Raw genomic sequence first — 22,713 nt, forward strand, 5'->3', positions numbered from 1 at the left:
TCAACATTCCTCTTTCATAACCACAACCACCCTACTGACTAGAACCCCACCTTCTCTCTCTATACCTCCAACATTGTCCACTGAGCAACCTCACCAAATCTGTCATCAATATGTGAATCATTATTTCCAATTCTCAAATGTATTACAGGTATTGAACTGATGTGGCTTTTCAAACTCCTGACATTGCTCCCATTTCTCTTATGTCTTCACACTTGTACAAAAGATTACAGGTATGAAAGTAAAGTCTGATAAACTTCAAATACTTTTAAAGAAAATCTCCATGTGTACAGTACAAAATTTGTTCAAAAGACACGACATTATATAATATTAAAAAACTAAAGTGCTGTACCTCAAATATTTCTGCCATTAGCATACAATATATGTACTGGCAACAAACCAAATAATATTTTTTGTACCTTTTGGCATAAAAGATGCATGGGTATGTAAGATGCAACTTCGTTTTTGATGTGAATATTAAGAACAATCTCTCCAATAAATTTTACCTCTTGAGTGCAATATTCAAATTACAACCTTTAAGCTCCCACCAGTAAAATTTCCTTAACTGAAAGAAACCCTTCCCATGCTAAGTGATGCTTATCCCTTTCCTATGACTGTTGCCAGGATACCTTATTCAGATGGGTGTGGCCTTTTCAGTAGTTAAAGTACTTACCCTTAGTTAACTCCTATACTCTCTGTGGGGACCTAGAACATTGTTTCCATCCCTACATTGATTGACTGCCCATTTTATTAGAGATGCTAGGGAAGTTTAGAATTGATACAGTGGCTCTTTCTGAGGTGAGGAAACTGGCCAATGATGAGATCAATAGTAAGGGTTATAACTACTACTGGTCAGACCACACCAGTGGGGCCCACCTGTGGAAGGTAGTTGCAGGTATATCTAGCCAACTATAGCACACCCTTATGGGGAAAACTCTGGCTGATGAGCACATAATTCTAGTGAGGTTAAAGCACATCTTGGACTTTATTTCTAGTATTGCTATTATGCTACTACCAAGGCAAAGGAAGTTAAAAATAAGGAAATTTTTCACACCAAGCTTGACTCTATAGTCGACCAAAGCACATCATAGGACACAACTGTTGTTTTGGATAATTTCAGTGCAGTTACTGGTACCAAAAGGTTGAGGATTGCTGGTTCCTGATTCCAGAGACAAGAGCCAAACCAATGGACATGGTTTAGTAATGCTGGGGGAGTAACAGGAGATTGGTCACAAAATTGTTTATACTCATTGGGGGAGACTTTAGAACTGCAGGGTATACTGGAGTGCCGAGTTCATTGGGAATGATTATAAACTTGTGGTTGCAACACTCGGATTGCACATTCAGTCCAGAATATTGACAAGTAGTTAAACTGGATTTCATCTGGAGAAGTTCAAGGATATGTGTGCTCCAAATTATTCAGTAGTCTTTGATCAATTCAAAGTACTTGGCATCTTTGATGAATGAAGAACTCTGGCATATCTTCAAATGTGGAACCGAGAGCTGCTAAGAAGTGCAATGGAATGCGTCAGGTAGAGGAGTGGGACACTAGAGAATATATGAAGGAGCTGAGCTGCCAGAATGGATGGAGACCTAGTCCAATACGGAACTCTGAAACAGAGGACTAGAGCTCTCATGAGGATGGATAAGGATAGGTATATCAGGGGAATAACAGAGAATGTCGAATGATCTATTTCAATGTGAATGACCACAGAGAAAATGATGAAGTGGAATAGTAGTACTAAGGGATCAAAATCAGGTACCAGCAAGATGGGCATCAGACAATCATCTCTATGTCACTCATCTTCGAAATTTACTGGTCCAATCTCTGTATTTCTTTCATTTTTTCACATAAAGACACCTAACAACCTTTCCTTTTACCATGGGCAGTGGACAAAGCAGTGGACAAGGTGCAGGGATGACCCATCATCCAGGAGGTGCTAAGATAAGAGGGAGGGTGGAGGGGTGTGGAGTGTATTCAGGGATGGAATGGGTGGGAATGATTTTATGCCTTTTCCTTTTTGGCTACCTCCCTTGTAAGGGGGAAAAAGCCTTGGTATATGTATGATGTATGTATAAACTAATGACATAGAAACAATTCCACATTAATAAACCACTGAAAATAATGCATCATTTCTTCACGGAAAGATCTATGTTAGAGCCAAGAATCATTGCCAGCCATTACAAGGCTGTGGAATTTCAGCCTGTGAAACTCCCATTTACCACCCCTACCTCCCTCCCTCTTTTCTTGGCTACTCCTAGATGATGGGTCATCCCTGCATCTTGCCCACTGCTCTGGGTCAGAAGCAATGTAGCAAGACACAGCATATCCACAGCAAGGCTGCTTCATTTAATCAGTGACCCCCCTCTCTGTCCCCTCATGCAGAAAAAGAGAAAACAGGAAGAAATTCATTCAGGCTGTGTCAAAATGTCATTCACACAAACTTCCGTTCCCAAATGTCTATTTCTCATTACATTTTTTAATCCCCTAAGGCATTTACTTACTTCTTTCAATCTACATTCTATCTTCATTTCCACTCCTCTCTTTCCTGCCACATTCACACCCAAGTATCTAAAGCTATCCACTTCCTCCAGTCTCTCTCCTTTAATACTCACTTCCAATTTGTTGCCATCCCTGGCAAAGTCCCACCTTTACTTCAAACCACTCACTCTCTCCATTTCTAATTCTAATACAGGCTCTACTACTCTTGTAAAAACTCTTGACTGGTCTTAACAGCTTTCCTCCTATCCCATATATCTGCAATACCTCCCACAGTGCCTTCCTGTCTACCTTGTCATAAGCCTTTTCCAAATCCATAAAAGCAAAAAAACATCCTTACCTTTTCCTATAGCTTTCTCACATATCTGTCTTACCACAAAAATCTGATCCATGCAACCCTTACCTGTCCTAAATCCACACTATTCCTCACCAATTACTCCCTCTGTTCCTCTCCTAATCCTCTCAATCAAGACCCTCCCATAAGCCTTCCCAACTACACTTAACAAACTAATCCCTCTGAAACTACTACACTCACACTTGTCCCCTTTTCCCTTGTGAAGTGGAACTATACAGGCACCCCTCCAGTCTTCCAGCCCTCTACCCTCTCTTAAACAAACATTAGATAACCTCACCAGCCAGTCCATCACTGTACCTTCTCTTTTTAGATATCCTGCAGGACACCCATCCATCCCAGGTGCCTTATCTGCTCTCATCATCTTAACAACTGCCTTCACCTCATCTTTCCTTATTTCTCCTCCATTTTCCTCACTCATCACTGTCATTTTCTTAGCACTTCCCACTGGAACTACCTTTACCTTCCTATCCTCCTTCACATTTAGCAACTTTCTAAAATACTCAGCCCATGACAACATTTGATTTCTCAAAAACTCATTCTAATTCTGAAAATGGTCTCATTTCAAATAATCTATGCCATTCATCCACCCCTGAACAATACCCATATCAATACCTTTCCATAATGGATGCAGAATTATTATATTTCTTAGTTCTTTTTCAACTACACCTTATAGCCTTTCAAATACAGTGCTTAATTCACTATACAAAATACTAAAAATATTCTGCACATATGCACAATCACTATGCCAAATAAGAAATACAAAGCAATATTAATATTAATTTCTACTTTGATGCAGTGTCAGTTTGAGCAAACTGATGGAATCTTTGAAATATTAACATTAGTCATACTGTAAAGGTACCAATTATGGTTACCTGCATGATAGACATTTGAGAAAATCTGTTGCTCATTTTCAAAACCCATCAACACCTCACTTATCTGGAGGTACCCAAAGATTTCAATCTTGTGTATTTCTTCCACTTTTTCACATATAAACCAGGAACAAAAATAACTATCCTACACCAATACAACACAGACAACACACCAAAATATCTTCCCAGAAAGATCTACACAAGGGCCCAAGATGGGGGAGTTATCTCCTGCTAACAATTGTGAGTCAAGGGTTTCCAGTCAGTGACACTTGAGGCAACTATTATAATTAATACTATGAAAAGATTGAGGGACGAACACACATAAAAATACTCCCAGATTCAATAGTTAAATAGCCTTGGGAAGCCCAGAGAAACTGAATTATGAAGACGTGTGTCCTTTCTAGAAATCAGCTCACTGATATGATTTACACCATGCCATTTACAACACACTACCAACAGCCAGTAATTGTTATTTATATTTGCTACAATGCAAAGCATACTAAGTATGATCATATTTCAAGAGCTAATCACCATTACTTGTCATTTATAACAATAATTATCATTTAAAATTTTAGACTGAAAACCTGCAGCCACACAGTGGTCAACCTCTGTCCTCAGGCCCTCCTATAGGAAGTTTGGGGTTGGGGTAACAATACCATCAATATACTCATTGCTTGTTAGCAATCTTAATTCCTGAAAGGAATTGTTTATTATGGTCAACAATTTATCAACCCATCTACCATTCTAGAAAAGCTTGTGCAGTCACTGTATATAATTTTGTGTTTCATATGTTGGTTTGGTGGTTTGGTTGGCCAAGGGTAGGCCCATATGAAGGTAGTTTTCCTTGGCTGTGGGAGTGTTGGTGTATTGTTTATGTTGTGGGATATATATAATTTGGTTAGGAGTCCTGTTTTTATTAAGTTGTGGATGGATGGTAGAGGTATTTGTGTTTTATCCCTTAAAATCTGGTGTAGTGTGGCGATTGTTGTTTAAGGAAAAGATGAGAGAATACGTGGTAGTTGTGAAAAGATGTGTTGGGAAGGTATTCCTGCAATAAATGTGGTATTGTATGGAGCCAATGCATGGGGGAACTGCCTCCTGTCATGGCCGTGATTTACCATGGTCGTGGATCATGTGTTTGACTCATGATCAACAGCTATTACCCTCCTGGATGGGAGTTCATAGCTCACATATGACCCATTTATGGGTAATACTGTGACCAGGATGGAAATAGCTGTCGATCACAAGTCCAACACATGATCCAAGACCATTGTGAATCACACATACCCCTAACTCCCCATCCATGAGAGTGGGAGTATCAGCTTACAGTGCAGTGATACTGAAATCATTTCAGTCCTGGGTGGGATTTGAACTCAGACTGCTACAACTGTGCCGTCGAGCCATATGTGAGGTGAGAATGTTCTTTTTTTAGATGTACTAGTGCCATTTCAAAATATCAGTTAAAAATTATATATATATATATATATATACAGTATATATATATAATGGCTTAAACAAATAAGTACATGGATCAATGTAAACTCCACATCAGTCATCACAATGTGCCAAGGTCTGGGAAGGATTCCTATCTTTTGTAACAACTCTTGTAGGTGACCTCAGTGTTGTTGCTGGCAACCACCTAAATCGATAGTAACTATTTTGTGTACCCAACAGCAAACAAACATCAACCAAATTATTTCATCACATACAGAACTATCTATGTACAAAACTATCTTTGTGCATATCAAAACCTGTAAAATCAGCTAATTTGAAGTTAGCTGCTCTTGAACATTTTGTTAAAATATTTATATTTATTGCTAGTTTTACTTAACTGCTGGTGTGGATGATAAACCAAACCCAGTCCAGATTACCCACTCTAATTTATGAATCTACATCCAATGACATGAAAAAAAAAATTAATCTCTTTTCTGTGCATAATTTTGAGAAAGTCTGCAACCAGCCTTAATTACAAAATAAAACTTGGTAAATACAATTACCTAAGAATATTTTTTAATAAATCAACTTGTATAAGGCAATGCCAATACCTTTGTGCTTGATTTATTAATTTTTTGCTAATCTTAAACATTATACATACTGTATAAAAGTAATCCACTCTTTGGTAAACACAATTTTCTTATTTGATCTGGTAAAATTTTTCTCATAATCCTATTCTTAATCACAGACTTTGTATACATCAGAACATTTAACAATTCCTGCTGTCAAATGAACTTACAGGTACCAAGTTATACAAACTATCTGCCAACAACCTCATATGCCTTCCATGTGAAACACTATGAAGAAAAGCTATAGCCACAATTACATCTTATCCTAGTGGTAATAAAAGAAATTATCAATGAGTAAAACAAATGAACAATTCAAAATGCCCTGACTACTTGGCAGCCTTTTATGCACAAATGAACACGAGGGTTTATTTCTTAGCATCCCATACTTATTTCATTGTAATTATGTTCCCTAACATATAATAACAAATATCAACATGGTAGATTAAAGAAAATACAAATAAAACCTGCCTGAAATTTCTCAAGACTATCACATAAAAATTTTGTTTTCAACAAAAAAGGACCACAATGTTCCTGATTTCTTCCCCAGAATTGAATTGTTATTGATTGTAATACCTTCTTTGAAAGGCATCATTAGAGAGCATAATGAATAAAGACCACCTGCAATGTGGACTTTTTTTCAGAAAAATCATTCTTTACTCGTTATCATTTTCCTTTTATAAATTATTTCCTTACATTTCTAGTATCTACAACTTACAATCTTCCTGCAGTCTAATTCTGAATTAGCTGACTTGCCTCCTTTCATAGCTTTCTTCAGTTCTTCTTTGTCATTTAACTTTTCCATTATCTTCAAATCCATTGAATCTACTTGTACAGCCAGATGAAGAGAGAGATGTATACACACAGGACAACTGCCATCATAAGTCCAATCATTACTTTCATATCCTGAAATATGAAATTGCAATCAGTTTATCAATTTGCACCCTGGGATGTCTCTCACTGGTAATCTGCATGCACATCATCCAATCTGGCTTATAACCAGCAGATTAAAAAGGACACAAAGTACTAACAACTCCCCAACTGAAACATAATTAACTATGTGGAGTAGTTTACACAAGTGTACTATGGCATACAAGTAATTACAAAAGAGCAAACTGGGAAGTTCTCACTGAAAAAAAAAACAGAAAAATATCTCAACACACTGAACAGTACACCAATCACAGACACAGACACTGCTGTTCACACCTTCAACACAACCATACAAAATGCTGACAAGAAATACATCCCCAGAGGTAACAGAAAACCATACAACCCAAATTTCAAACCAGAAATTCAAGGCTTCATACAACACCACAACACATTCAAACATGCCACTCCCATAACTATCCCTCTGAACATAACAGGCCAAATAAAGCACTAAACACTGAGATTAACAATAAAATACATAAACAAAAAACACTAAATTGGCAAACATGTCAACATAATCACAAAACATACATACATACATATACCAAGGCTTTTTCCCCCTTCCAAGGGAGGTAGCCAAAAAGGGAAAGGCATAAAAACACTCCCACCCATTTCATCCCTAAATACACTCCACACCCCTCCAACCCTCCCTCTCATCTGAGCACCTCCTGGATGACGGGTCATCCCTGCACCCTGCCCACCGCCCTGGGTCAGAAGCAGTGTCGCAAGACACAGCACATCCACAGCAAGGCCGCTTCATTTAATCGGCGACCCCCACTCTCCGTCCCCCCTTGCATATAAGGAGAGGACGGGGAGAAATCCCTTCGGGCTGCGTCAAAATTTACTCACACATACTCCCCCACCCCCCCGCCCATTCCTCCTCATGCAATCACAACATCATCCATATACAACCATTCTCCACTCACCTCTGTCTTCCGTCCTCTCCCTTCCTTCCTCAACAGACATTCCCCTCTTCCCCAAAGCCCCCTTCACCCCATCCATCCACCTCATCCTAGGACGTCCCCTCATGTTCACTCCCTCCACATCTGCCTTCCATACCTCTTTTACTAGTCTTTCTTCACTCATTCTTTCCATGTGTCCAAACCATCCTAATATTCTTTCATCAACCCTATCTCCCAAATCCTTTTTCACCCCTGTTCTCCTCCTCACCTCCTCATTTCTCACTCTATCCAGCCTAGTAACCCCCACCATACTTCTCAGACACCTCATCTCAAACACATTCAAACTCCTTCTCTCTTCTTCTCTTATGTTCCACGTTTCTGCCCCATACAGTGCTGTTGGCACAATCACTCCTTCATACAGTCTCCTCTTCGCATCCATTCCCAAATGTCTATTCCTCATTACACTCTTTAATCCACCAAGGCATTTACTCGCTTCTCTCAATCTACATTCTACCTCCACCTTCACTCCACCTTTTCCTGCTACACTTGCACCCAAGTATCTAAAACTATTCACTTCCTCCAATCTCTCTCCCTTAATGTTCACTTCCAGTCTACTGCCACTTTCACCCCTTGTACATCTCATCACATTACTTTTACCCACATTTATCTTTAGCTTTCTTCTATCACATACTCTCCCAAACTCTGCCACCAGCTTCCTCAATCCCTCCTCTGACCCTGCCACAAGCGCAGTGTCGTCCGCAAACAACAGCTGGCTCACCTCCCACTTTTCTCCATTTTCTTTAACCATCTCCAATCCCTGACCCACTACCCTAGCATTCACCTCTCGCACCACCCCATCCATGTATAAGTTGAACAGCCAGGGCGACATAACGCATCCTTGACGAAGTCCCACCTTTACTTCAAACCACTCACTCTCTCCATTTCTAATCCTGACACAAGCTCTACTACTCTCATAAAAACTCTTGACAGCTCCCAAAAGCTTTCCTCCTATCCCATAAATCTGCATAACCTCCCACAGTGCCTTTCTGTCTACCCTATCATAAGCCTTTTCCAGATCCATAAAAGCCCAAAAAACATCCTTCCCCCTTTCCTATAGCTTTCTCACATATCTGTCTTACCACAAAGATCTGATCTACACAACCTCTACCTGTCCTAAATCCACACTGTTCCTCACCAATTACTCCTGTTCCTCTCCTAATCCTCTCAATTAAGATCCTCCCATAAGCCTTCCCTACTACACTTAACAGGCTAATCCCTCTGAAACTACTACATTCACACTTGTCCCCTTTTCCCTTGTAAAGAGGAACTATACAGGCACTTCTCCAGTCCTCCGGTACTCTACCCTCTCTCCAGCAAACATTAAATAACCTCACCAACCAGTTCACCATCACTGAACCTCCCTTTTTCAGACATTCTGCATGGCATCCATCCAGACCAGGTGTCTTACCTGCTTTCATCATCTTTACAACTGCCTTCACCTCATCCTTCCTTATTTCTCCTCCATTCTCCTCACTCATCACTCTCATTTTCTTTGCATTTCCCACTGCAGCTATCTTTCCTTCCCTATCCTCCTTCACATTTAGCAACTCCCTAAAATATTCTGCCCATCTTCCCCTTACTGCCATCTCTTCCATTATCATCTCTCCATCTGTTCCTTTTACCTTTTCTTCCCTACTTGATTCGCCTCCTCTTCCTCTCTTAATTTCTTTCCAAAACATCTTTTTATTACTTTCAAAATTTTCTGTCATACTCCTACCCCATTTCACATCTGCTCTCCTCTTTGCCTCCTTTACCTTTTGCTTTACTTCTCTTTTCTTTTCTTTGTACGTCTCATATGACTCCCCCGTCCTCTTTTGTAACCAATCTGTGAATGCTCGCTTCTTCTCTTCTACAACCTTCTTTGTTTCCTCATCCCACCATTCACTACCCTTTCTTCTATTTCCCCCTGTCCTTCTTGTTCCACACACCATCCTTGCACACTTTAAGACTCCCTCCTTGAACCATCCCCATTCCTCCTCCACACCCATCTCTGCTCCATCCTTTACTCCCTCCCACTCCTCCTTCAGCTTCTTTTCGTACTCCTTCTCCTTTTCCTTTTCATTCAAGGAGTTCACTCTAAGAACCTCCCTACCTTTTGTCCCTTTCCTCTTTCTCCATCTATCCTCCACTCTCAGCTTACCTTCCACCAAAAAATGATCTGATATTCCCCCACCCTCTCCCCTTAGCACATGTACATCCTTAACTCTTCCTATCATAATCCTATTTACCACTACATAATCCATTAGCGCTCTATCTACCACCCTTCCCTCCACCACCCTCTCCCATGTGTACTTATGCTTGACTTTCTTCCGAAACACTGTATTTGCTATCATCAACTCTCTTTCTAGACACATTTCCACCATCAACTCTCCACTACGATTCTTTCCTGGAACTCCACACTTCCCAACCACTCCATCGATTGGACCATTTCCCACCCTAGCATTAAGGTCTCCCAGTACTATTACATTGACATTTCTTCCTAAACCCTCTATGCACTCATTTAAATCTATCCAAAAGGCTTCCCTTTCTTCCACGCTCTTCTCACTGCCAGGCCCATATGCACTTACAAAGACCCACATCTCCTTTCCCAGTTTCACCTTCATCCACATTATCCTTGAGGAAACCTCCTTCCACTCCACTACCTGTTTACCTATCCCCTCACTTACTAGAATAGCCACCCCTTCCCTCCCTCGCCCTCTCTTCACTCCTGATAACCTCCCACAAAACAAACACCAAAAAACTGTACATGACACTCCACAGGACTACATTATCCAACAGTAACACAACACGCTCTCACACAGCAATCACTGCATCAACAGTTACCCTACCCTCAAAGAGACAACAAGCAAACACTCTCACCCTGATGACCAACACATCATCTGATGTAAGAAAGACTTCCCCAAAGACCCAGACTACACATCCTTCATAGACAGGTTAAAGCATATAATCCATAATCTCAAGCACTCATCAGCTTATGGTCCACATGGCATACATGCACTCACCAATATTGTAAACTCCAGCCATTCACACAACACCAAACCCAACATCTGGAAGCATAATAAAATCATCAAGGAAAAAAATCACACTTTTCTGTACCCACTCCAAAGTCATACAGCACCTCACACACCACTCATCACACATCATATCCCCTTTCCAAATGACAACAGTTTTAGACCACTACATTCCACAAACACTCTTCTCTTACACAAAGAGTTTTCAAAGACATCAATTCATCCAAACCCCAACACAGAACACTTCTTATAACACTAGACACTAGTAAAGATTTTGTTGCTATCCCCTGATAATCTCATAAACAAATTATACAACACACCTTCCCATATAATACAACTAGGTAAATACATGCACAATAATACCAAAAGATGGTTAACCAATTACCTGGCAGGCAGAAATATCCATGTGTCATATAATGACTAATCACTGTACACCAGAAACTTTAGGAACAGAGTACCTCAGGGTCCCATCTTATCCCCCACGATTTAATCTATACATGCACAAAATATCCACACCCCACAACCCAGAACTACAAATCTCTTTTTACACAGATAACATAACAATTACATGCAAATGCTGTAACCCAGACAGAGCCACGTAAATACTGCAGCCATACCTCAACACACTCAACACCTGGCTCACTACAGACTCAAAGTAGCCCCAACCAAATCCACAGCCACACTTCTCACCAATTGGACAGCAGAACACAAATACATACCAAGCCTCTTTACCAACAATAACCTCATACCATGCACACTGACCCAAGATTCTTGGCATATCATATGATACATCCATGTCATTCAAACAACACATCACAAACATAAAGACAAAATGCACACCTAGACTTAATGTGCTTAAATCACTTGCAGGTACAGCACCAGAAGTAGTTGAAAATGTTAGTTAAGGCTGTTATGGTTACTTAGGCAAGGCGTTTGAGGTGGATGTTTGAGATATTGTGTGAATCTTCAACTCTGGAGTTTTTAAATTTATTTATGAGCACTTCTACATATTTACTAGTGAAAGGGGGAAAGTGTCTGGTTTGATTGTCAGAATTTCTTTAATTATTTTCCTATTTTCTGGTGTTGTGGGCTTTCCTGCTTGTTGATGTCACACTGCTGTTTTGGTGATGGTACTTCCCTGAGTTGCACCAACTGTTTCATGAGGGGACGGGGGATTTAATTTTGAGTTTTTGAGTCTTTTCACAGCTCTCCACACTATGCTATTATCAGTTTTTCCATCTATTTTGCTGGTTAGTTTTTACCAGTTTTCTCACTGTTTGTTGTTTATCAGATTTATGATGCTTCTATCTAATTGCATTAATATTTTTTCTGTTGTTATTTTTCCTTTTTTTTTTTTTTTTTTAAGTAGGCAATCTCCTGTGTACTAGTTTTTTCTTCTGTAGCCTCTGGGAATGTGTTTTTTACTTGCCTTCTGCATGGTAGTTATTATTTTGTTCATTTCTTTATCTAGAGATGGGTACTGGTCTATTTCATAGTATTCTACATCTTACTCTTTACTTTCTAAGCGCTCTTAATAATAGAATAACTTAAGGAATGATATAGCCCAAACTGAAGTCATACATGATTTAAAACAATTTATAATATTTGTAGGCAAGGGGGAAGGGCCTTTTGGTATGCACACAATTGGAGATCAAGGGACAAGGCCCTATGAGCATTGCTCATTTCCTCTATACTAAAATTATCTACATACATACACATATCAAAAGGTCTTTTCCCCCTTATCAGGTGACAAATCAAAACATACAACCACCCTACACCCATCTCGCATCCAACCAAAAACCATTCATTGCCCTTCTCATCTTAGTATCACATGGATAAAAAAAAAATCTACATTGCAAACCTGTTGGAGTTTTGGAGTTGAACTCTTCTGTTCTGTATGTTTTCTAAGGATCTTTACATCACTTGCAGTCTGTTTTTTATTCTGTTTTCCTGAAATGGAGATGGAAAAGACATTCAGAACTTAAACAACTTGGTTAAACCACATCATGGATCAAAAACATATTGTCATTTGTCTGATAAGGAGCGAGTTTCTGAGCCTGATCCAAAGACCAGGCACCAGCCCCTCAGGGCCATACCTCCTTGTAAAAGTGGATTTGTTATGTCCACTTGCAGTGGAACTGCATACAAAGTGATGATGTGACAATGTCTTTATGTCTTCTTTGATACTTTCCCAGCAAAGAGGCCACAGGCAAGAACCACACTAGCATGTTTGCATTCAGACCACAATCTAGGTTTGAGATATTTAGCACAGAATAACCTTGGCCACAAAATCAAACTGCCCTAGATGCAACCGTCATACTGAGGACAGTGAACACCTCATCCAACACTGCTCTACACTATTACTTCCTTTAGTAACCTATAGGCCTGTTTACTGGTTGTTGCCAGGTACTTGGGAGCCTTGGGTCTCCCACAAGAGAGACCTGGGGCAACAGATTGATTGACAAGAATTTGTTTTCCCTAGATTATACAATAAATCCTCACTAAAATACTCATTCACTCACTACTCTTATCTAAGCACTTCAGGTATAAAAGGTCACACTGTCTCTGCCACACTAGAGAGAAACTAGGTATGATAAATTGAGAAGTAGGAGATTGACCCCAGAAATACTACTTCTTTCTTGTATACTACAATTAGGTAAATACACTATTTTCACCATATGGTGACTCCCCGCCCATACACACCCATCCACTTCCCTTTGGAGCAGATGAAGGGAATATACCAATGGGCTGTATCATCTATTCATAATCTACATTCTTATCTCTTGTACTTTCTTTTCATTGCTCCACTGATGACACATGTATCCAAAACTCTTTCCCAATTATTTCAGCCTTCCACAATTTCTTACCTTGTCCTTCTTCATTGATTCTTTGTATAAACCTAAACCACCTCAATATTCTGATCTACCTTATCGAACAGGTTTCCTTGAAAACCTGTTCTCTGTCTTACCTCTACATTTCTCACTATATCAACTACCAATTTACCATACATACATATACCAAGGCTTTTTTTCCCCTTACCAGGGGGGTAGCCAAAAAGGACAAGGCACAAAAACATTCCCACCCATTTCATCCCCAAAAACACTCCACACCCCTCCACCCTCCCTCCCATCTTAGCACCTCCTAGATGACGGGTCATCCCTGCACCCTGTCCACCAATTTACCATACTTATAAAATATCTCATCTCAAAACCACAACAACTATGTCTATCACCATTACTTTCATTCCAGGTTTCCACTCCATACTGCACCATGGGCAAAGTCACTCCTTAATACAACCTCCTCTTTGCTGTCATTCCTTGATTACTATTACTCATTATACTTTTGAGTCCACCAGACAGTTACTTGCTTCCTCTACTCAGAATTCACCTTCGCATTTACTCTTCCATTTACAAGTATATACACCCATTCCTCAATTTAATGGACAATAGGGGTCACTGGTTTGATAAACAGATTAAGTTCAACATATTTACTGTAATTTAATATCAGTTACCATGGATTGTGAAGATGGGTTCTTGATATGCCATGTTTGCATAGTATGGGGTGAGTGGGTGGGGATGCACTGGATTTTGTCTGTTGCTTCCAAAATCCACAAGCCAAGATAAAAGGGAAAACAAATGGGTACTGTACTATGCTGTACAGTAATGGTCTCCATCCTATAGAATGAATATCAATTCACTAGAATCAGTACAGAAGAGAGCAACCAAAATTATACATGGGCTCAGAAATTTATCTTATGAGGACAAGCTTAGGCACCTTAATTCACTGTCTGGAAAGATGTAGAGTGTGGGGTGATCTAATAGAGGTGTTCAAGTGGATCAGGGGCTTTAACAAGGGAGATGCAGACAAGGTCATTATATTACAACAACAGGGCAGGACTCACAGTAATGGATTTAAATTGGACAAATTTAGATTTAAGAAGGAAACAGGCAAGAACTGGTTTACTAATAAGGTGGTCAACAAATGGAATAGACTTAGTAACCATGTAGTGAGTGCTGAAGCTATCATTTGTTTTTAGAAAAGGTTAGATAACTTTATGGATGGGGATAATAGGTGGTACTATACATGGAACTTCCTAGTGTAGCCTTCATAGTCTCTTGCAGTCTCCTTCGTTCTTATGTTCTTAAGGGTGGGTGCATGCCTTGGCTGGCCACCTCCCTTATAAGGGGAAAAGGCCTTGTAATATATGTATGCATGTATGCACATGCCTTCAAGTACATTAAATGGTCGAGTGTATTTCAAACATGACACTGGGAAATTTCAGGATCTACATGAAACAAATTTCATCTCCAGTTAACCATTCATAAATCTGACATGAATATACTTTTTATATATTGACTGCAAAACATGCAGTCAGTACTTTAGGGACTTTTGGGGTGCCCCTATGCACCAGAGCCACACATCAACAATGTATGTTAGAGTAAAACCTCTTCTTGTACAGGAATGATGATACACTTTAGTACTACATGTGTCCTTCCTTTATACTGTCCACTTGAACCTATTCTTTATCACTTCTATGATTCTTCCTCTTCCTAATCTGATTCCCTGTAGTGCCACCATCACCATGCTCCCATGCGTGCTACAGAGAGTAACTAAATAGAACACAGTAAGGGTACCAAGGACCCCCATCCCTCTGTATTATTCTTGCACGATAAGTCATGGCATAACAGGGGCTGGGAGGATTCCAGCCAGAACCCTAGTAATTGGGTCATTAAATACGTGTGGATGTGGTATGGATGAGAATAGAAGGGAAGAGATTGGTAACATGTCTTAGTGAAGAAAGATATGTTAGTGAAACTGAAAAGAAAAGGTGAGTCGGAGTTTGGGAGCATGATGGATAGGGTCCCAGGAATGGTGAGGAAGCAAGGAAGAGGAATGGCACTGTTAGTAAGTAATGACATAAGTAAGTGCATAGTTAAGTAATAAGATAATATAGTTGAAGGTGAAATTGGGACAGGAGATATTGGCTTTTGTGAATTCATATGGCCCCAGTAGAGAAAAGTGAATAAGAAAGGGATACATTTGTTACTTATTTAAATGAGTACGTAGGGTGTTTTGGGAAGTATTAAATGTCATGATGTTGGGGTATCTCAATGCCACAAATGGATATGAGCTGATAGATGATGTAGTAGGGGGTATAGGGTGGCAAGAACTAAACCATCAAGATGTTTGAGATTATTGAAAGGAAAATTATGACAGTAAAAACAGTATTCAAAAAAGAGATACGTATAAGCATATATGGGCTAGGGTGGAAGGGTAATTGAGAAGGCAGTAAATTACCAGTTCATTATCTGGTACAAAGACAATCAACAGCAGTGAAGGAAGAAGAAAAGAAAGGGAGGCAGAGAAGTGCTCTCAGCAAATTAAATGAAAAGGAAATAGAGAAATACTAGGTTCAACTGAGAGAAGTATGGAAGGAACTGCTAGTGTGTAAATATGATAGGTGGGCTGAGGAGAATGGGAAGGAACAGAAAGTAGAGGCAGCAAATGGCAAGATGAAAATGTGAAGGCAGTGATATCAGAAAAGAAACAAGTTTATGATGATTGGTTGTAAAAGAGAACTAGGGAAGCATATGAGAAGTGCATAAAAAGGGTGGAAGCAAGGCACACCATGAAATGTGTGGATATACTTGACAAAGAAGACAGAGAGGGAAAAGAAGAAAACTAGTGGCTATGGAATGAAATTAAAAATGACTTATGCCTGAAGGACACTAGAATATACAGCTTCTTGTGTGAAATGAAGGAATAGAATATTCTATAACATGGGATGATCTAATATCAGTTCTGACCAATGGAAATATAAAGATGGAACACTATGAGCATGGCTCTTATAATCTATACTACAACTAGGCAATTACCTCTTACTCATCTATTAATGAGGTCCAATGCTTTCTTCATACATTTAAATTACAAAGCTGGGAACAAATTTGGTCACTGATCTTGATATTTTTTCAATTCTGTTTATATCCTTCACTTAATGCAGAGACCACACTACCACTGCATATTCTAATCTAAGGCATACTGAGTATTTTATAATTCTATATATATTCTTTTTTATCTCCTCATGTATTGAAATTTATACATGGATGGGGTGGTGTGAGAGGAAGATACAAGGGTAATAGGCTGGGAATTGGAGATACATACATACATACATATACCAAGGCTTTTTCCCCCTTACACTTCACACCCCTCCACCCTCCCTCTTATCTTAGTACCTCCTGGATGACGGGTCATCCCTGCACCTTGTCCACTGCCCTGGGTCAGAAGCAGTGTCGCAAGACACAGCATATCCACAGCTAGGCCGCTTCATTAAATTGGCAACCCCCACTCTCCGTCCCCCCATGCATAAAGGAGATGGGGAGAAATCCCTTCAGGCTGCGTCAAAATTTGCTCACACATACTACCTCACCCTCCATCCCCCCGCCCATTCCACCTCATGCATCACATCATCCATATACAACCATTCTCCATTCACCCCTGTCTTCTGTCCTCTCCCGTCCTTCCTCAACAGACATTCCCCTCTTCCCCAAAGCCCCCTTCACCCCATCCATCCACCTCATCCTAGGACGTCCCCTCATGTTCACTCCCTCCACATCTGCCTTCCATACCTCTTTTACTAGTCTTTCTTCACTCATTCTTTCCTTGTGTCCAAACCATCCTAATACTCTTTCATCAACCCTATCTTCCCACCCCTGTTCTCCTCCTCATCTCCCACTCTATCTAGCCTAGTAACCCCCATCATACTTCTCAGACACCTCATCTCAAACACATTCAAACTCCTTCTCTCTTCCTCTCTTATGTTCCATGTTTCTGCTCCATACAGTGTTGTTGGCACAATCACTCCTTCATATAGTCTCCTCTTAGCATCCATTCCCAAATGTCTATTCCTCATTACACTTTTTAATCCACCAAGGCATTTACTCGCTTCTCTCAATCTACATTCTACCTCCACCTTCACTCCACCTTTTCCTGCCACATTTGCACCCAAGTATCTAAAACTATCCACTTCCTCCAGTCACTCTCCCTTAATGCTCACTTCCAGACTACTGCCACTTTCACCCTTTGTACATCTCATCACCTTACTTTTACCCACATTTATCTTCAGCTTTCTTCTATCACACACTCTCCCAAACTCTGTCACCAACTTCCTCAATCCCTCCTCCGATCCTGCCACAAGCGCAGCGTCGTCTGCAAACAACAGCTGGCTCACCTCCCACTTTTCTCCATTTTCTTTAACCATTTCCAATCCCTGACCCACTACCCTTGCATTTACCTCTCACACTACCCCATCCATGTATAAGTTGAACAGCCAGGGCGACATAACGCATCCTTGACGAAGTCCCATCTTTACCTCGAACCACTCACTCTCTCCATTTCTAATCCTGACACAAGCTCTACTACTCTCATAAAAACTCTTGACAGCTCCTAGAAGCTTTCCTCCTATCCCGTATATCCGCAAAACCTCCCACAGTGCCTTTCTGTCTACCATGTCGTAAGCCTTTTCCAAGTCCATAAAGGCCCAAAAAACATCCTTCCCCTTTCCTATAGCTTTCTCACATATCTGTCTTACCACAAAAATCTGATCTACACAACCTCTACCTGTCCTAAATCCATACTGTTCCTCACCAATTACTCCCTCTGTTCCTCTCCTAATCCTCTCAATCAAGATCCTCCCATAAGCCTTCCCAAATACACTTAACAAGCTAATCCCTCTGAAACTACTACATTCACACTTGTCCCCTTTTCCCTTGTAAAGTGGAACTCCTCCAGTCCTCCGGCACTCTACCCTCTCTCCAGCAAACATTAACCACTTCCATACGGTGACGCCTACGTAGGCGTCATGAGGAGCAAGTGGGTACGCGATGATGCCGACGTCAGCGTCTTGATTATATTTATTGCAGCCGTACCTACGTAACCTCCATTCTCTCTAAACTGGCTTCATCATATTTTCTATGGTTATCAAAATTCACGGGTGAAAGAGAACGAACAATTGAGCACTGACTTTATTTTTTATAATGCGATTATTATGACACAACATCGCACGTCAGGCAGCTAATGCTGCCAGACGTGCAATGTGTCCCAGAGTGAAGAGGTTAAATAACCTCACCAGCCAGTCCACAATCACTGTACAGTACCTTCTTTTTTTAGACATTCTGCATGGCATCCATCCAGACCAGGTGCCTTACCTGATTTCATCATCTTAACAACTGCCTTCACTTCATCCTTCATCTTTTGGAGATGGTAAAAGAAAATGGAGAAAAATGGAAGATAAGCCAACTGTTGTTTGCTGACAACACTGTACTTGTACCAGGATCAGAGGAGGGATTCAAGAAGTTAGTAATGGAGTTTGGGAAGCTGTGCAAATGAAGGAAGTTAAAGATAAATGTGGGTAAATGTAAGGTGATGAGATGTACAACTGGAGAGGATGGCAGCAAATTGGAAGTGAGTATTAAGGGTGAGACACTGGAGGAACTATTTACCTAATTGTAGTTTACAGGAAAGGAGCAATGCTCATTGGGTCCTGTCTCTTATTCTCTAATTTCCTAACATACCTAGACTCAAATTCATGTATGGATCCAACTTAATCTATATAACTGATTTCCAATGATCATATTTAGATTTGAACTTATGTACTGTTTGAGCTTGGGCTATATCACCTAAGCTATTCCACATATTTATCCATCTATATGGAAAACTGAATTTCTTCACATTCTTCTGACATGTTGTCTTTCTTAATTTACTTCCATGATCTCTTAAAGCCCTCCCATCTTTAATCAGGAGATCTCTATCAATGCAATCTATCCCTTTTGGTGACCTGAACACTGTAATCATGTCACCTCTTTCTCTTCAATCTTTCAAAATTGGTAGACTTGGTACTTTTAGTGTTTCCTCATATGGTTTATCTGCCAGGCTGTGGACCAGTTTGGTTGCTGTCCTTTGTATTCTTGGACATATCAGGGTTTCAATGATTTTTTTTTTATCATCTCTTCATCCATATAATGGAATGCCACTTTAATCTTCTGCAATAGTCCATATGTCTCTTCCACAATCCTACTAATGTCTGTCAGGTGACGGGTTGTCATTTATCAACACTCCCTAGTCTTTCTCCTTTTTTGCTTATGTAATGTATTCGCTTCCCAAGGAATAGTTTAAAGATGACCTTTTGCTGCTGTTGCCCATTTCCAGTACTTTGCATTTTTGGTATTAAGCTTCATTTCTCATTCTTGGTTCCCTGCAAAAATAGGATCTAGATTTTTTTGCAATATTCTACGATCCTCCTAATTTTTCACTCTTCTCATGATTTTTGCATCACTTACAAACATGTTGGCATAGCTTATTGTTCCTTCCATAGCTTTAGATACTTGGGGGTATATATGGTGGGAAAGTGAAGAGTGGAAGTGGGGGTAGAATGTAGATTGAGAGAAGCAGGTAAATGCCTTGTGGAATTAAAGAGTGTAATGAGAAATAGACATTTGGGAATGGATGATAAAAGGAGATTGTATGAAGGGGTGATTGTGCCAACAGCACTGTATGGGAATATAAGAGATGAAGAGTTTAAATGTGTTTGAGATGAAATGCCTGAGAAGTATGGTAGGGGTAACTAGGCTGGATAGAGTGAGAAACGAGAAGGTGAGGAGGAGAGCTGGGAGGGGGGTGGAAAGGGAGATTGGAGATAGGGTTGATGAAAAAGTATTGGGATGCTTTGGGAAATAATGAGTGAAGAAAGATTAGTAAAAGAGATGTGGAAGGCAGAGGTGGAGAGAGTGAACATATGGGAACGACCAAGGATGAGATGGATGAATAGGGTAAAAGGGGCATTGGGAAAGAAGGGAATGTCTGTTGAGAAAGGGAGAAGACAGAAGATAGGGGTGAATGGAGAATGGTTGTGTATGGATGATGCTGTGATGCATGGAAGGGAGTGGGTGGGGGTTGGGGTGGTGAGGGAGTATGTATGGATGATATTTTGATGCAGCCAGAAGGGATTTCTCTTTTTTTTACATGAGGGCATGGAGAGGGGACAATCATCAATTAAATGAAGCAGCCTTACTGTGAATGTGCTGTGTCTTGCTGCACTGCTTCTGACCCAGGGCAGTGGGCAAGATGCAGAGATGACCCATCATCCAGAAGGACCCAATAAAAGAGGGAGGGAGGGGTGGTGAATGGGAATGGAGTATGTGGGGAGTGGATTCATGCCTTTGACTTTGGCTGCTTCCCATGTAAGGGGGAAAAAGCCCTTGGTATATGCATGTATGTAATGAAAAGCTACTTTAATGTTTATTTATAATCTGTACATTTCACCTAAAAGTTTGCTGTTCATGCAACAGGTACACACAGTCCACCTGATCCTCTATCTTTAATGGTACATCAACCACCCTCCATTAAAGGCTTGGCAAGTTTGATACACATGATGGCCCTAGAGTCTGCCTCACATCTAAATTTTGTATTTGCTTTCAGTATATACATCATTCAATAACTCATTTACAATTTCTACATGAAATAAACTACAAAAGTAAATGTTTTCATGACAAAACAGAAAATGACCATACAATACTTAGAAAATATGATGTATAACTATTCAAGAATAAATGAATACCTATCTGTTTTCTGTATGTGTCCACAGGAAGATTGTTGGCTGTAGCATCACGTCGTCCCATCTTGTTTCAACTGGTGCCAGCAGATTAACCTGAAGTCATCACAAATCATTTCTAAAATCTGTACCTTAATAAAAACTAATTATCTAACCTAACCTGCATTTAGTAATGTGGTATCTATAATTCTAAAGGTCATCAGGGTTGTCATCTTCAACCTCCAAATCTACAAAAATAAAGATAAGAGTCTCAAGGATTCGCCATGACTCCATTTGTTAGGGAACTGCTTTTAGCAGTGTTTTCTCTTATTGATTTCCATCAAGAAAAACATATATTACATTGATATATTATAATTTACAAAATTAATATTTAATTTTCTAATGTTATATCATATAGGTGTGCACATCAAGAAAAACATATATTACACTGATATATTATAATTTACAAAATTAATATTTAATTTTCTAATGTTATATCATGTAGGTGTGCACATCTAAAGAATACCGTAACCTTACCTATATTCATATTAATACAAATTTAATAGCATAACACTGTTGTCATTCAGTAATTTCTTGCTAAAAACACCATCTACATCTTTTGTGCTTCAAGTGATTTTATTAAACCCATCCTCTAGAACCCAAAACCAATTGTTGTGGTCTCACACTATAAAATAAATCATTCAATGCTTTATGCTACCTTACTATGATAATCATTATGATTATCATAATCTTAATGATTCTCAACAACCATCAAAATCAAATCTCATCTTGACAGAATCAAACATTTAAGTGTAATATTACTTTACATGACTTACTTTATATCTGTAAGTATTTGTAGGGTGACGATGATTGCTAGACAATAGATGTGGAGGCCTACCAGTGACCAATCAAGGTAGAGTCTATATCTAACACTATCAGTAACCTTAGTTCCACGTCACCTACCCATATCAGATACCCTACCCTGAATTATGATGTGTCATTAGCTCTTAATGTGTTATTATTCATTCGGGTATCTGGCTACATGATAAAATACTGATGACATTTGTAGAAACGAGTTATATTACCCGATGAATATGACGGGTTTCTTGGTGGGTGGAGGCTGGAGGCGTACGTGATGTTTTGTAAACAACGACTACCGCTAACGCATTCGTGGTGTTTACTTGCGCAGTCATGCCGTAACTGTCATAAGTAAGTTGACAATGACAGTTCAGTCTTCAATACTTTATTTGTTTGTGGTCTGTTTCCTTTAATTAATATTTAACTTATGATATTCAACCCGTTCCCTACCTGATGACATTTTCTTTTTCTTGTGTGCTGGTGAAACCCCCTCGATAGAGATGGGGATAATCATTATTTTTTTTTTACAATTTTTTTCTTATTGTGTTCTACAAAGGATTACAAAGGCAAAGCATGCCGACAGGAGACC

General features: G+C 39.7%; 1 protein-coding gene across 4 annotated transcripts; it reads right to left on the reverse strand.

Annotated features, from left to right (window-relative positions):
* Positions 1–249: 249 nt before the first annotated feature.
* LOC143018591 (triple QxxK/R motif-containing protein-like) lies at positions 250–22,504 on the reverse strand. 4 transcript variants are annotated; one of them, XM_076174089.1, is made up of 5 exons: positions 22,352–22,504; positions 21,294–21,383; positions 18,886–18,928; positions 12,543–12,631; positions 250–6,687 (listed from the first exon to the last, which is right to left on the reverse strand). In XM_076174089.1, exons 3-5 carry the CDS (start codon positions 18,926–18,928, stop codon positions 6,607–6,609), a joined length of 213 nt encoding a protein of 70 aa, XP_076030204.1. In that variant the 5' UTR covers positions 21,294–21,383; positions 22,352–22,504; the 3' UTR covers positions 250–6,606. The 4 variants fall into 4 exon arrangements, with proteins under 4 accessions (XP_076030204.1, XP_076030205.1, XP_076030202.1 ...); XM_076174090.1 differs by lacking the exon at positions 22,352–22,504 and adding an exon at positions 22,103–22,276; XM_076174087.1 differs by lacking the exon at positions 18,886–18,928 and having other exon boundaries at positions 22,352–22,503.
* Between the last annotated feature and the right edge of the window lie 209 nt (positions 22,505–22,713).

Source organism: Oratosquilla oratoria, chromosome 35 (genome assembly GCF_046742065.1).
Source record: "Oratosquilla oratoria isolate Oo_2021 chromosome 35, ASM4674206v1, whole genome shotgun sequence".
NCBI classification, from domain to species: Eukaryota; Metazoa; Arthropoda; class Malacostraca; order Stomatopoda; family Squillidae; genus Oratosquilla; species Oratosquilla oratoria.

What these genes read in the sequence shown, in the direction of transcription:
- LOC143018591 (XM_076174087.1), bottom strand. Translation starts at nt 21,354, where the DNA reads ATGGGACGACGTGATGCTACAGCCAACAATCTTCCTGTGGACACATAC. An exon ending in CACATACAGAAAACAGATAG is followed by an intron (nt 12,632 to 21,293) that starts GTATTCATTTAT and finishes TCTCCATTTCAG; the next exon opens with GAAAACAGAATAAAAAACAG. An exon ending in CAACTCCAAAACTCCAACAG is followed by an intron (nt 6,688 to 12,542) that starts GTTTGCAATGTA and finishes TTCATATTTCAG; the next exon opens with GATATGAAAGTAATGATTGG.